Genomic DNA, 16,389 nt, shown 5'->3' with positions numbered 1-16,389 from the left:
GGAAATAAATCAAAATCATTTTCAAACCCCAAATCTAAGATATGCTTTAGTTACTGTGCATTATAGAAACTTTGGCTTTCTCAATTATAATCTGTTACTGTGTCCATAAACACAAAATTATAAATTTAAGATAGTTTCAGGTTTTAATATATTTTTGCTGCATTTATTAACGAAAAATACTTCAATAACTTAAACTGTCATTTAACATCTGTAAAACTTACCTAGTTAATATTCTTCTCAAGTTTCGTATTTTTTTCAGGATAAATTTTGATAGAAAACATCTGGGTTTTAGTGACTAGTTAGCTCTGTCACAAATTCATGGAACTGTGCCCTATGTAGCAATATCTAAAGATGCCTTGGAAAGGAAATCAAGCTTTTTGATCTTTTGCTTGGAAGTGTTTTCCTGTGTTGCCATGGTATCAGTGATAGCTATTTTAAGACATTGGCTGTGGAATATCTTCGAAAATATACTTAGGCAACACATAAATCATCTGTACTCTAATGCTTCTAAAACACTGACTAATCTTTCCTTATTTCAGTGAAACAGAGTGATATGAAGCCATTATGTTCGTGTAAGGAATCATTTAGAAAATCCAGTTTTGAAGTTTTTGTCAGCTGATTCCACTTTATTCAAAGCCTTTTCAGTTTCCACAAATCTGATAAAATTCTATATGTGAATTTTTACTGTTTTGCATCTCTTTTGATTCCCTTAATTATGTTCTCTAGCTTCTAAAAGTTAGAACTTAACAAATGTAGCCAAAGTTTAAATTTATGTAGCTTGAGAGTCCAAGGCTCTTACTCTTGTGCAAAAGGTTTGCTGACTTCTTTCAGAGTGCCTTATTGAGAAGCTGTTCTCCACAGCTTCCAGGATGTCTCTAGAACTCCTCCACTCAGCATGTATCTTCTTCCTCGAGCAGTGCCCTGACACTGGAAATCCTTACAGAAGCTGGAGTTCATGATTTGTAGTACTCAAGCTAACCTCAAAAAGGGTTTCTATACGACAGCTATCACTGAAACAACCTATACAACTACTTATACATAAGTAGCTCCTTAGTGATAGCAATGTTTTTTCCTCAAAGCAGAGGATATCATATTGAAGAATTTCACTGGCTCCTAGACTAGTACTGATGTGTTTAGCTGTATGGAGGATGGAAGGAAGAGAACTAGAATACAGAAACACATCAAAACCTTCTCTAAGGAAAGTCAAGTCTTTTGGAAATATCTTACACTTGCAGTTACCATCTGTTAAGGGATAATCATAGTCCAGCTGTTACATTGCCCCAGAAATGTATTAGCTGAATGTAAGATAAAACGGCTCCCCAAAATCCTAAGAATAGCTCCTCAACAAAGGCACAGGGTTTGTTTTAACCTAAAAATCATTAGCAAACTATTTTTTTCCAGAAAATCTGCCATAATGGCTCATTATGTAAATAGGTTCATGTAAAAAGTCTGTAATAAACAGTGAAATCCTTACTACTCTGATGTAATTGACTATTTGATGCAGTAACAGTAAAGAAAAACCCCAAAGGAATCAATTATACTAATGGCTAAGTGCGTTTTATCCATAGAAGAATCTCTGTATAAACAGTCAATTCTCATTAGAGGAAGTCAAAGTAAAACTACTTAGAATTTTTCAAGATCTGTCATAATATTCCTTACTAACTGAAATTTAGTATTTGGTACTGCTTAAAACGGCACTGAAATTTAAAGACAGGTGCTAAAAGTTACTGGCTTAAACTTTTTTTAATTGAAAAGAAAACTGACATTACACAGCACTTCTTGGTTGTTGTAGTTACTAAAAATCAAAACAAAGGCTTTCATGATCTTAAGAGTTCAAAGTTATTCCCAGCATAACTGGAAATGTGGCCCCATGACAAAAAATTCCAGATGAATTTAGGTTATTTATAGACACATAGACAATGTATACTGATTGCAATACGCGAGACCGTGACTACTGGCACCTACTTTCATCAGAAATCAGCATTCACAGCAGGTCCAATGGCAAACTGAATCAGGCAATCTTGCAATATCTTTACTATTTTTAGAATATATGAGAAATGTTAAGGCATTATTCTCTGTAGTTAGCAACTCGGAGACAAAAAAACCCAAACTGCGATGACCAAGGTAATTCAATAGCCTGCCAAAAACAGCACAGTAACATTTTGTTATTTTCTCAACTCACCACCTCAGGCTTAGCAACACTACATTAAGCATCAAAACAGGTAAAATTTCTTCCCCTGAATATCACCTAATTCCAGTTAATATGAAGTGAAAAAGCAGATTTTCACTGGCCTCAAACAACACTGATCTAAAACTTAACTGCCAAACACACAGCCCGGCCATCTCACATTATGACAACCATCAGGCCACAGCACCTTTTCTTGTGAGTTGCCACATCTGCTTCAACGAGGCTTATGAGAACAACCATCTCCATTTACATTAAAGTAGCAAAGATGGCAAATGGGGGAAAGAGCTTTGAGACGGACTTGCCTCAACCTTGTCCTTAAAGGTACGCACATCAAGAAAATAAAAAAGCTTTTAAACTGGGGAAAAAAAATAAATAAAATAGAGCAATGAAAAAAAAATAAAAAAAGAAATTAAAACATTTCTAAAAACTTCAGAGCCTTGAAGTTACTAAGTCAAGAAAATAAGTATAAAATCCTTTATAAAAGAACTTCCCACTGCATCCTTGCAGGCAAGCCCTTGCTTACTGGACTGATTTTAAACAGATGAAAGATTTCCTGTGTTGCAGCAAATTCTGCCCAGTTCTCCCTGCTGCTTAGGAAGATCTCCTATACATCACCACAGAGATCTAGCTCTAAGTCTGTATCCTAATACTCCAAGTAGTCTTTCCATGTAAGGTTTCTACAGGTCTCTGCAATCTCTGCTTGATGCCTAGATTAGCCACTAGCTTCCTTGAGCTGGAAATACACACATGCATGTGGACAGATAGCACGCATTTCAGGAAGCTGAGGCAACTGGCTGATGTCACACAAAAGCCACACTCTTATCACCTTTGAAAGGTCACCTCCACCAAGAGAAGCTCCTGATGACAGGAAAAAGGCAAACAACACACCCATCTTCAGTCTAACCTCAGTTCTCAATAAGTTTCTGGAGCAACATTTTCCTGGAAACCATGCCCAGGCCCATAAGAGCAAGAAGGAGACTGAGAATTTAGCAGGGACTAACAAACTGTATTGACTTCTGTGATGCAGTGACTGACTTCATGAACTAGGGGAGAGCACAGTAATAGTTTAGCTTGACTTTAGCAAGGCTTTCAGCAAGGTTTCCTTAGTATCTATACAGACAAATTGGAACGATATGACTCAGACAGAAGGACTCTAAGGTGGGTAGAAAACGGATAGGATTCTGAAGCTTAACTGAAGCCTGCAGGTTAAGGGACGTGATTATTCCTTGTTTTTAGCGCTTGTGAGAGTAAGAGTACCTAAAGTGCTTCTTTGGGCTCTCTAGCCCACCACGCTGACTTAATGGAATGAGTTCAGTGATTGCAAGAGGACTACAGGGCTGCAAAGAAGGTCAAGGAGAGATCTAACTGCTGTCTTCACCTAAAGGAAAAGGAACAGAAAAGATTAAGCCAGGCTCTTGGAGGTGCACAATGAAAAAACAATAGATAATGCACAAGAGCTGCAAATTCTGAATGGATACGTGAGAAAAAATTTCCTGTTGAAGGCAAACATTGGAATGGGCTGCTGAATCGCTGGCCTTGGGGATATTCAAAACATCACTGGACATGGCCCAGAACAATTTGCTGTAAGCTAGCCCTGCCCTGCACCGTGATCTCGACCAGATGACCTTCAGAAGGCACTTTAAAATTAAAATATTTCATCACGATTCTATGATTTGGCCCATTTTGGAAGCAGTACCAAAATTCATTTGCCTCAGACAGCTGCAAGAATTAGTTTACTTCTTGTACAATGGAATTGTTGGAGCCATACCATTTGTTTAGTTACAGAGTGCTCTAGCATCCTCTAGAATGCTTTGTTAGGTTGAAATCCATGCATAGGAAGTGCAGACACAAGCTGTGGTCCTAATTCTTTCCCCTTTTCCCTTTAAAGAAATTTTAGCTTTTAGATATTGTTGGTCCTTGCGCTCTTATGAAGAAGCCATATAGTAGATCAGTCTTCCAGGGGAATACAACAGCACGATTGATTTTAGAATATATACCCTCATAGTAATAGTAAAAAAAAAATAAATCCATTTTTTGAGCATCACTGGAACTAGTTATGTGTTCTTTCCCCAAAAAAGAATATTGTCATTTCCTTTTGTTCTGCTTAAAGGTTCTTCTTTGAGAATAATTTTTAGCCTTCAAGCTGAGAAAAATCAAACTGCTAGAAATTCTTGCAGTTTGGCTTCATTTCCATACTGCTATGAAACTGCAGTATCTCTTACCACCATGCATGTAATGTTTGCTGGAACTCAGAATATGTTACCATACCTGATCCTTTGGTGGTGTGTGAATAACAACAATTTAGTAAAACCTTATGCACTGGTCTGGAAAAAAATAATCCTACAGCTAGAACAGGAAGTCGTGTCCTTTTTGCAAAAATAAGAAACAACGAAATTTTTCAGACACACAAACTTAATGACAAATGCCTGAAAAGCTTAATTATTTTTTTTTTAAATCTGTTGTAATAAGAATTGTATCTTTTTTACTAATTGCATTTCTATAACTCAAGAAATTTTTATTGTATTTTCTTTCTCTTTGTTTTTTTCAGGCAACCTGAACTATTGCAAAATAACTGAAACTAATCTACAGCAAAAACTCTTGAAATTGTTCCAGAGGAAGATAAAAACAACATGAAAAGATCATTAAAGCAAGAAAGAGCTAGCATGTGTCATGGTCAGTCTGGAGCTGTGCCTTAGCTGCATGAGCAGCCAAACTGTTAAAGAACAGCAGCTGGGTTCCACCTGCCTTTCTGTCCATAAAGTTCCCTGAAAGAGCTGAAATAAACTTTGCTAGTCCACTCCTCTCTCAAATTTGGTTGATACAATGATCAGATTCTAGGACTTTGGCAGACAGCATCTAGACAGCTCAGCTACATAGCACTTGTCTCAGTAAATTCAGCTACTTAATGTTTTTCATTATGCAGAATTTACCTTTCAAGTAAAGATATCAACTTTTTATCAAAACTGAAAAAAACCACATATGAAGGAAAATTTGCCTATAGAAAAACTGTTATATACGTACTGTTCCATAATGTTCTAAACATTATGGCCCACAGCACAGCACTCAGATGAATGTTTTTTTGAGTAACAACTTACATTACAAGGACTTAATTCTGCCCATAGTTGTATATGTACAACTCAGCATAAATGGATGTTGCATGCAGACAGCCAAGAGCAAAATCTGGTGCAAAATATTTCAAAAGGATGAAAACATATTGGAACAAAAAAGCCTCCACATTTTACAAGTGAAGTAAAGGCAGAAAACCAGCTGTATTCATAACTACATAAAAACATTCTACATTAATGTCCCTAATTTCAGTAAGAATATTAGGAATATTGGCATAATAGGAAAGCTACAGGACTTCCAGAAGTGAATGACCCACATAACGTAATCAAAATCAGTACTAAATAAGCCACTGGAAAGGAACAAACACAAGGAGTTTATTAATGAAAAGATATACTCTCAACATGCAAGCTGGCAGCCACAAGTTAAGCTCAGAATTACCTTCTTGGTTTTCAAACTGTTCTGACAATAGATGGTAGCAGCAGCCTACACTGCAAACTGCTTTGATTTCAGGCTTGGCAGTAAAAATTCGTAGAGTATTTGCAGCAAGATCACCACATGTATGTAGACCCACCATCACACAGTCCTAAGAAAAAGGAAAAAAAGCAACAATAAAACATCTTTCTCTTCAACTGAAAGAGCAAAAATAACAACGAACACCAGAACTCAGACATGCTGCAAATGGTTATGGAGCTGTAAGGTTTAAATACACAACTCCATGAGGACTCCTGCTGTTCCACTCTAGAATTTCTCAATATAATAAAAGCTCTTCAGTGCTAAAAGAATGTGGTGCTTTCCCTCTGTGGAGGGACTGCTCATCGCTTTATTCAGGGAGGAAACTGTGCATCTCTGCACTCCACCTTCACTGGCCCTAAGGAAGCAGAAGTTCAAGACTATGAATAGCAACTCATTTACCTGCCTGGAAGAGAACATGGGGTATTTTCTCTTGCCTTTCCTAGCTTTCCTGTTTTCATTATTACTACCACTGCTACTTCCTTTTCTTTAGATTTGCAGCTGTAAGTCTGGCTGGACTGACCTATAACACTTCTGCTACTTTAAATTGCTGAAATCAAACCCACTTCCTAATGACAGCTATAATGTGAAGAGCAGGCTTTGTTATTTCCAAAACTGTAGCACTGCCACAGTTTTGCAGTGTGCCTACTACTATTCAACAACAAATGGGCATTTTATTCCACAGGACAAGGTCAGAACTTCAGCTTCAGATACTCTTTTGTTCTGTGCATTCTACTTCCTGCTTTACTTTTTCCTCAATGTCCCTTTTCTCTCTATTTCTCCATCCAAATTATCCCTCTTCTCACCATTCACAACAATATATTTCCTTCTAGCATTATTAGTTGGAATCTACATGGCAAACATAGGGTGACTTTGAATTTCAGCCTTATTCATTAACAGGGTTATCAACAAGAAATTAGCTCAGACACATGCAACTGGGATACCTTTCTATAATCATTCTGACTTTATAAGCACATCTATTTTTGCTGCTTCATATCTGATTTTCTCACCCATGTGTACTATATAGTATATGTACATGCAAAACAGTAAAATGTCCCCTTTCCTCTTTTAATTCTTCCTGTCTCCCTTCTCACCTTCCACTTTGTGCTGCTTCTCTGTGCTTGCCCTCTCCTTGTCTAAAGATCCAAAACTTAAGTAGCAAAAGTTTAGTTTCAGTCCAGCTTAATTTTTGAAGACTTTTTTCCTATCAGTCAGATTCAGCTCACCATTCCACAAAGCCTTTTTTCCAGTTTGGAAAAGTATGGAAGCTAAGGGAAGATGTGCACTTCCAAGGGCAGCATTTAAACCCCAGGACAGAAAAAGTTTGAGAGATTCTTGGAGGAGAAGGCTAGTGGTAGATGGCTACCACATGCAAGACAGAGGAAACATATTACAGTGCTCAAAACTTCTGAAAAATCCAAGGGCAGTCCGTCTGTGTCAGGTACACTTTTGGACCATCATTGACTTCAGTGAGGTTGCCTGGGTGTAACAGAAAGTACTTTTTGGATCATTGGCTTAAGTGTACCAAAATTTCATATTTCAATATTAGTCCTGGGCTATATACAAACATGCAACCCTATACCCATATTTCATCAGCTGATTAAATTCATACCTTAGGACATAAATCAGTAACTACTAACTTTACACATTTGTCCCACACTTCAGAAAAAAAATAATCAATTTATGGTTACAATAAAAATTGTAAATATTTGTAAAACTATTTCTAAAAACTCTCAAAGTACTTTTAAAACATGTAAGTGATAGTACATTTTAAAGTTTTATAATATCACACATACACATAATGCGCAGTTTGGTTATTACTATTTTTTAATACAATGAAGCTTTTACCTTTTCTGAAGCTTTTTTTTTTAATAAAAAAAGGCAGTGATAGAGCATTTCTTCCACCTTTTACACCATACAAATTACATGCTAAGAGAATACAGAATCCAACTATACAAATGTAAAGGCATATGCTTCATAAACAAACCCTGCTGCTCAGGCTGTCTTTCACAGATAGAAATGAGCTTGCTCCACATATTGTCAGATATTCAGTAGGATTCATTACCTCAAGTTACAGGGCCATTAGCCCAAACCTATGGTCTTGCATCAGAGATTAATTATACCCTTGAATATAATTGTTCAGTTACTACTGAATGCAGACAAGTTTTTATCTTTCCATAAAAGGCTGAATGTATCTACCCAATCAACATACGTTAGCTCAGGCATAGGAATTAACAGCCATACAGCTTCAAGACTTCTGTCACTGTATTTGGGCAGCTGAATTTGGGTTTGTTTGTGTAGACACAATCCCTGCCAGCTGGTAAATTACTAAGAAAACTTAAAGTAACTCTGAAAAGTCAAAATATAAAAACATTATTTGCAAATAGGGCTCTTTACAAACTCTTTATGTTGAGTACTATACACAATATATTATCCTATGCTGTCAAAGTTTAAATGAAATTGCAAAAATATAAAACTTTAAAAATAAGACATTTCAGGAAAATTGAAATTCCAGTGCTTAACACATCCCTCTACCTGGTAAATATAACTCTTTTCATAATAATTAGTTGTTATCTATAACCACACTTGTAAAACATCCAAATGTGCTAATATGTAAGCTGTTACCTTTGACAACTGATTAGTACCTACCCCATAAATTCTAAAATTTATATTTTAAATATATTTATATATACATTTATTATAAAAATATAATATATATTCTCTATATATATAATATGCTGCTTTACATATTCAAAATAATCCCAACTCATACATTAAAATATAAAAAGAATCAGTATCTGCTAGACATACTTCTGCTAACTGGCTGAAAAACATTACTGAGCTAGAATATTCTTTTACATCACTGACAGCACTCGATGTGCACTAAGTAAGCATTATGCATGTATGGAAATAGCAATATAAAGACAACAGACAAACTACTTCAAGTATTAGTAATATAACCTCCAGATCTGTTATGATGTCACTGAGTTCTGTTTCTGCAGTGATGCAAGAGGTCACTGGAAAATACAGGTTTGATTCACTTGACTTGCTCGCTTTAGCCTTGAGAGATGCCATCTTTCTTTGTGCCTTTTCCTCTTCACAGAGTTCCCCATAGTTACACTGAGATGAAGAAAAAACTTCTACAGCATCAGCAGGCAGAAAATTTAGAATAGCAAGAACCTCTTCAGAAAGTTTGCTCTCATCAGATTGTGTCTGAGCCACCATATCAACTTCAGTTTGTTTGCTGGTTTCAGATGTAGCTATTTCTGTGAAACCACAAGGAACTAAATCTTGGATAGTCATTTGGTCCTGACTTTGAAGACTACTGTAATCATTTAAGGGCTGTTCATTGATTGCTTTACATTTAATTTCACTTTCCGCTGGCCTGTCATTTGCTTTTTCCAACCTCTGGCTTTTGAGGTTTTCTCGTCCTCGACTCTGATATGCTCTCCAGTGTTTCTTCAATTTTCTGTTCCTTTCATGAGCACCATCAGTGTTGCTGTTTGAAGAGTCAATTCCATAAACTTTTAAGTTATATTGCATGGACAAAAATGAACTCAGGTAGCCTTTTCCAGAGCCTATATCAATCACCTAGATAATGGGGAAAAAAAGAAAATAAAATTTACTCTATTAATGAGCAACAAGACACGCTTCAATCAAATGAAAAACAATTCTCTAAAAATTTAAGCATGGATTTAATAGCTACCTTATCAGTATCATCCCTCCTAATACACTTAGTTCTTTTGCTTTGTTGGTCCACCTTCTTACTTTAAAACACAGAATTAAGTCTTAACTGATTTGCTCCAGAAAACAGCCATCACAATGCTTATGCAATGCACATAAGTCCTGACTCTTCTGGGAAAGACTTCACAACATATTTTTTGACACAGAACTTCCTTCTGCTAAAGGAAATAACCATAAACCACCAACAACACTCCCCGCCCTTGCTGACCTGGCTTAGGATATACAGGTAGCAAAGAAAGTGTTCACAGTATTTAGCTTTAGGCACCTAACTCCCATACTGAGGAGCCTACTACCACTAGGTGTACAGAAATAAGCATCTTCAGATTCGGTGCCTAAATTAATCACTTCAGATGTGACCTAAAGACAGGTGATATTGATACCTGCTTTTAAGTCAGAACACTTATTTATATTGCTTTCCCATTCTGTGGAAATGATCCATACAGCTTTGATTAACATGACGATGCTTGTGTAATGAAACAAAGGGACCCCTGTGCTTTCCACTGCCTGTTCTGGAGGAAGGAGTGAATAGAAAGGGTAACTTTAGCTGATAGTTTAGTTTGTCTCATAGTTGATAGCATGTGCTAGTTCAGTGATTGATACAGCACAGAAAGGAAAACACTATACAGAGTAGTAGCAGAAGCAAGGGTAACCTAAGACCTTTAAGTACATAACCACAGCTTTGTATCATGTGGGTTTTTAATTTGTAATAAATATATAACAGAAAATTTTGCAAGAATAGGCAGAGTGACATTACTCTAAGGGAAGAGAATGATAACTTTCACTTCTGTTCAGGTATCCACTAAAAATTATATTGATCAGATATAATGACTTTGTAGATGTTCCTGAAAGTGTTTGATTCAAGAACATCTATGTGTTGCTGGTCTGTACAGATTCATAAGAAAACTTACACTGATATTGTAAAGTCCAAATAGGAGCATAAACTATGTGGATCCATTTTAAACTCAACTGCATAGTCTTTCAGCAAGTAGGAAAATTCAGTACAGCAATACTCTTACTGAAATGAAAAAGATAGATTTATTCCTTGTTCTAAGAAATGTAAAGATTTGTACAGCCATGGAATTAGAAAGAAAAAAAAATGAACCAATGTCACTAAAGACTACGTAAAGCAGTGAGGAATACACACTACTAGGTAAAAGTTGTTTACCTAGACTGCATGTGGCTTTCTCATCTGCACTTGTCATGTGATATTGTTGCATATTTGCCATCTAGGTATGCTCAAATTTCTTGAATGAAATCAGTACAGGAGTGGATTTAGTGAAATAGAATTGATATAATCTAAGGATACTTTTTGAAAATGTCATTTGTCACATTTATCACCAATATTCTCCTAGACTATTTAGAAGTGAAGGAAAGAAAAGTGTTCAAGGAATAATTTTACCCACTATTTTATGTAACAGATACTACTATTATGCAGAATATGCACACCTCCACTTCTACAAGGTTTTAAATTGTTTCTGTGAAAGGCAGCATCTGGACACAAGAGTCAGTCGCTGTGAATAGTTAGGTATAATTATTAGAATAATTATTAATTAGAATTATAATTATTAGAATAATTATTCCTGACTCCTATGTGTGACCTCTAGTCTGTAAAGACAAGCTGCTGTTTGGGTAAGGTTTTAGTTGTTTCCAAGTAAAAAGAAAACAGTAATACATTGTTAAATTAGCACTGGGAGAATAGTTTTAAAACTAAAGGAAAATCTGACTAAAAATAAGCAGTCAATGATCTTGTGCTAAACAAATAGACTGCATTAAATTAATCCCTGCCTTACCTTCCCTTGATTACATAAGGAAAGGTAATCAGCAATCCATAGCATATCTGCCAAGCATGAACTTTTAAAATGAAATTTCCATGATATCATGAACTCCAAAGGCCTTGTCCACAGTGATTTGGGTACTATGTTTAAACACAGTTTCTGGCACAGTGCAATCAAGAACTCAATTTCCAGAAGCATTCCAACATTTCCCAGCACCAAATCACAAATTTAATGGATGGTGAATGCAGGATTATATCATACTTACATTACGCATTGCAACTCTTGCTGCACATGCTGCAATTTCCAAGGAAAACTTTCACATATACATTAAAGAAAACAAATGTGCGTTTAAGCAAAGAGGAATCATCACTGGCTTCTTTTCAGAGCTGTATCCAGAACTTCTTTATAAAATAAAGTTCCACTTGTACAATAAGAACAATGTTTAAAAGGGGCAGTAAACAACTGAAAAAAACCCTTTAGCTGGTTTGCTTTAATGTTTTAATTCAAATCATTAACCTAGAAGTGATTACACTCGTAATAAATTTTTTGCTTTTATTCTTATTTTACCATTTATTATATTACATTATAAAATAACACAAGAGAGCAATATCCTCTACCACCCATTATACCTCATGGGCATGGAGGTGAATTGGAGGGCATTTTTCAAGCCATCAGTGATCTATAGTATCTGACAGAAACACCCTGAGGACATGTGCTGTTATAAAACATGTGTTGTGTTTTCATAGCTCTAGATTTTTTAATTAAATGCTGCATATATTTTGTTTTGCGAGAAGGACAGAAAAAAATCAATAAGGAAAAACTCTCCTAAAACTTTACAATTCCTATGTTTTTTTAAAGTTGAAAGGTAACCAAAACATAAGGACTTGCTTTTTAATAACTGAGAAGGAGGCTTTTGTTTTCTTTTTTTTCCCATTGTAACCGGAAAGCTCTTTTCATATATTAGGGATTTGTAACTTTGCACAAATAAATTTTTCAGTATATGACTAAAATGGAAAAAAGTTAATATAGAGCGGTTGTCATTTCATATTCAGTGATATACTGCAATAATATTTTTCATTAAATGTTACAATTTTTTCAAGAAATAAACAGAAAATAATACTCTGTATAAAGATACTCCAAGCCATCTGATAAAAGTGCATAAACATTGGATGAAATTGCAGCATATTGACAGATACTTAATCATGATTGGTTTGAGATTTTATTAGTAACCAGCTACATCAGGACTTAGGTTAGGTCATTAAAGTGGCTCTAATTTTTGCCCTCCTTTCCTTTTATTCCTGAATCTCACAGGAACTATTTAAAATATAAATGAAAGGGCTATATGAAACACCACCTTCCAGAAAACACAGAGAACATTTAGTATTGCATTATAAGCAAACTACAGCTTTTTCAGTACGTGAAAGTCTTCAACACTTGAACAACTTACACTTGCCTTGAGCAAAAGGTAATTAAGGCAAAAGACATGCTAATGATAGAACAAATTACTTTCACAAATCTGCTGCTACTGCATTTCTATTCTTTAAAGAGTGTATCCACTTTATAGCTGTTGAGGGCACCTACACTTGTCACTGTGGCTGGCTCTTGAAAGAGCTGCTGGAGAGATTGCTTTCTATTGCTGTAAGCAATCGCAGATGCCTACAAATTGAATGTGTCTCATCCAGTAACATTTGGCCTTAATTGCAGCCCTTTATTTACTTGGTAATCCCAGCTGTAAGGAGAAGACTACCTAAAACTTTGCCTTCATCAATTGTTCCTCACAAAACAGATGGTCAGGATTCAGTTTTAACTTCTGTTTCCAAGGTCACCACAGCACTGACCCAAACCTATCAAGAGTACTGCATCATTTACGGTATCTAAATTAAACTTTGTCTGAGCCAAATAACTTCCTAATCAAAGTTCAGCTTCAGCAACCCAGAGCTGAATCCAAGTTTTGGGGCTTGCCCTTCAGTCTATGGCAGCAGTAGCAGCAGCACCTCAGGATGCTGCAGTTACAGCTCTACCACAAAACTGAACAGAGCATGGCTGTAAGGACTCTACCCCCAGCACCACTCATTTTTAGCCACACCATTCATTTTCAGCAACCCCCCTGGTGCAGGTATGAAGCAGGTCAACTAGCACTTTCCCATTACAAAGGCCAGGCACAATATGGGGGTCAAGATATGCCAGAGACCAGAGTAATACAGACTCAGACTGCCCAACTGCAGCTGTCCCGTCCCCCTTACCCACACCTGACACATTAATTTAAAATTATCCTCAGAGATATTTACTTAGGAATAAAAATAAAGGCTCAGAGGGAATATGTTCAGCATAAAATCTGGACAGATACTTTATTAATCTTTGATTTTAAACAAATAGAGCTTGTTTTCCACAAATCTTTGTGGGAATGAATATTAGGCTGGAGGAAATTAGTCTCCACTTACACTTCCAGCCCCTTTCACAGAAAGCAAGTGCACCTCAGATGTAAAAAGCAATCAAATACAGTGTCCAGAGACACTAGACATCTACAGTTTAAAGCGAGGATGAAGCTACATTAGCCAGTTACTAGCACCACAGAGATTAAAATGATTAAACCAACTCAGTTTACCCAGATACTTAAAAATTTAGTCTTGCCGCAACAAAGGTCTAAGATGTGGAATCTAACAGAAAGTTTAGCATTGAAAAAGCTTACAGAAGAATTACATGTACGTAACCAAGGCAATGGTATTGATGTACTTTTGTCTAACAGAATGTGAAATACAGTACTCAAAAAATGTCAGGTATTCAGGTATTGTTGTGATGCCTGTGTTTTGTCAACAGATCCATAAGTAAACATGTATGAGGTTTTAATGCAACAGTGATCTAGTGCACTGTGCAATCATCATTACATGTAAAAAAAAAAGGTAAGTTACAATCAAATTTGAGAAAGGAATCCTGCAATTCTTCTCCATCCAAGGATGAACTTGCCATATGATGCATGAAACAGCCAATTCATAGCGTAATCAGTGCGTGATAATGGTATTTGGTGTCCAGATCTCATACATGTTCTACTAAATGTACTTCATGTACACTCCGTTACATAAATCTCTGCTTAATCTTGTCTGTCTTCAAACTAAAAATATCATAACTAAATTCCTAATTGATAGATCTCAATCCATGTTAATTAAATGTGAACAGCACTAAACAATAGGAAACAATTTAAATTCCTTGTGCCAGAATAAGATGAGCTTTCAAAATGTCTCAGATTTTCTGCTTTGGTCTCTATGTGGCACTCCTGCGTGCCTGACAGAAGAAGACTGAAGTTTTGCTCTCCTACCATAAGCATCATTATGGTAAATTGCCAGCAATATACTGATAAACAAGGCAGTACCCACGTATAGCAAAAAGCAGCACCACTTTTAGCTGCTCAACATATAGAGGACAATTATAATTTCTTAAACTTTTTCATGAGTCATAAAATGATTATGAATCACTGAAAGGCAGCTCCTTCGGAATGATACATTTGTAATCAAAATTGTCCTCAACTTGGCCCTAAAGGGTCTTCTTTACCTTACAATTATTTCCAGAAAAACTAGAATAGCAGTGACAGACATACATCAAAATGATGTATTTGAACACAATAAGAGAACAATTTGGAAGATACATGGTAATATATAGCAAGAAATGCTTTCTTACCTGCTTTATACCACAATAGTTCGCCATGTGGACTACCAGCTCTGACATCACCTGCACTTCATGTGATTTCTTATTATTCATAAACTCATCAGTTTTGATACCTGTATCAGATTAAGAAATACACATTAACACAACCCATAATAATAAAGATTTGTGATCAATCAGAAAAAATACCTACCTAAAAATACGCTACAGTATTTTTATATTTTAAGGATAGCAATTTTTAACTAAAAACTCACTAATTACAAGACTAAACTACTGAATTACAGATGAGTTAGTAAAATTCAACAGTGTAAAACTTAGTAGTTGGTGTAGTTTTTTTAAGATGTAGCATATGTAATACCTGACCAGATATTAGACAATAGTTACTACTATAAAACTACTATTTCTTCCTATTCATAAAAAATATTTATTTTTGTGTCATTTATCACATTTACATATGTGAAATATAAGGGCAGGGACAATCAATAATCACACAGTACAGCTTCTTAATTCTGCAGATTTGCTCACAATCTCAAGTGGCAGATTATCTCAAAAAAATTTTATGAGTGATACTAGGGAAATTCAAAGGCAGATGCACTTTAATTTTCTTTTTGTACCCTATGGATGGGTTATAGAACTGTTACATCTTTATGGTAGAAGATCACTCATTTCAGTGTTGCTGGAGGGTGTGTTAATGAGATGGAGTCAATCTCTATCACAGATTTACTGCTTGTGGAGAATACCAAGCACCCACTTGCTAATCTTTACATCCCCCAACCAAAGGAGGAGCTCAGAACTCGCTGCTTTGGGAGAAACCCACACATTTCTCTCAGGGAGCCAACACTACAATACACTTGGCTCCAGTTAAATTGATGGAAATTTTTGTAAGTCTGAGTGATGGTAGAAGAAACCGGATCATTATTGATGAGCATGTTCCTAGAAAACAAACCTTTTCTACATGACTAGGCAGATTAATATACTTTCCCATTCTCTGTTTTCTGCACAGTATTCTGTTCATCTGTCCAGAAACCGATCATTAAGCAAAAAGCTATGTTCATTCCTTGATCAGATCATGCTGGGAACAGAGCCAAGAGTGTTACTTCTTTAAAAGAGAGTGGGGAATTGAACTGAGCTCATGAGAAACCCAGTGTTTTCTCTATTTTTCCCCAAACCCACAGGATTTCTCTATTCCTTAAACATCTGTTTTTTTATAATAAACTGTTATGACAATACTTAAAATCTAATATAAAGTCTATGACCTGACAAAAGAAAAAATAGACTAAAATACTTTTAAGCAAAACAAACAGCAGAAACAAGTGTTTGTCATTTCACTAAAGACTCTCCTTAACTTTAAAATTGTGAAGATCCACATAGTGTTTCTAAAAACTCTTAATTTGTAAACATTCCAAATGAAAGAAAAAAAGACAGAAAAAGTCTTTTTGTTTATATTTG

At 35.8% G+C, this 16,389-nt stretch overlaps 1 protein-coding gene across 6 annotated transcripts in view; it reads right to left on the bottom strand.

The window, feature by feature from the left end:
• METTL25 (methyltransferase like 25) overlaps window positions 1-16,389 on the bottom strand; it is an 89,643-nt gene that overhangs the window by 61,473 nt on the left and 11,781 nt on the right. For all 6 annotated transcript variants that reach the window (XM_040593877.1, XM_040593873.1, XM_040593876.1 and 3 more), the window contains exons 3-5: window positions 14,956-15,056; window positions 8,726-9,355; window positions 5,693-5,837 (exon numbers count right to left, since the gene is read on the bottom strand). In XM_040593877.1, coding sequence (XP_040449811.1) covers window positions 5,693-5,837; window positions 8,726-9,355; window positions 14,956-15,056 — 876 coding nt within the window. The remainder of the gene's footprint in view (window positions 1-5,692; window positions 5,838-8,725; window positions 9,356-14,955; window positions 15,057-16,389) is intronic.

Source organism: Falco naumanni, chromosome 5, assembly GCF_017639655.2.
Source record: "Falco naumanni isolate bFalNau1 chromosome 5, bFalNau1.pat, whole genome shotgun sequence".
Taxonomy (NCBI): Eukaryota; Metazoa; Chordata; class Aves; order Falconiformes; family Falconidae; genus Falco; species Falco naumanni.
The sequence above is the reverse complement of the archived record's forward strand: the minus strand, read 5'-3'. Positions and strand labels throughout refer to the sequence as shown.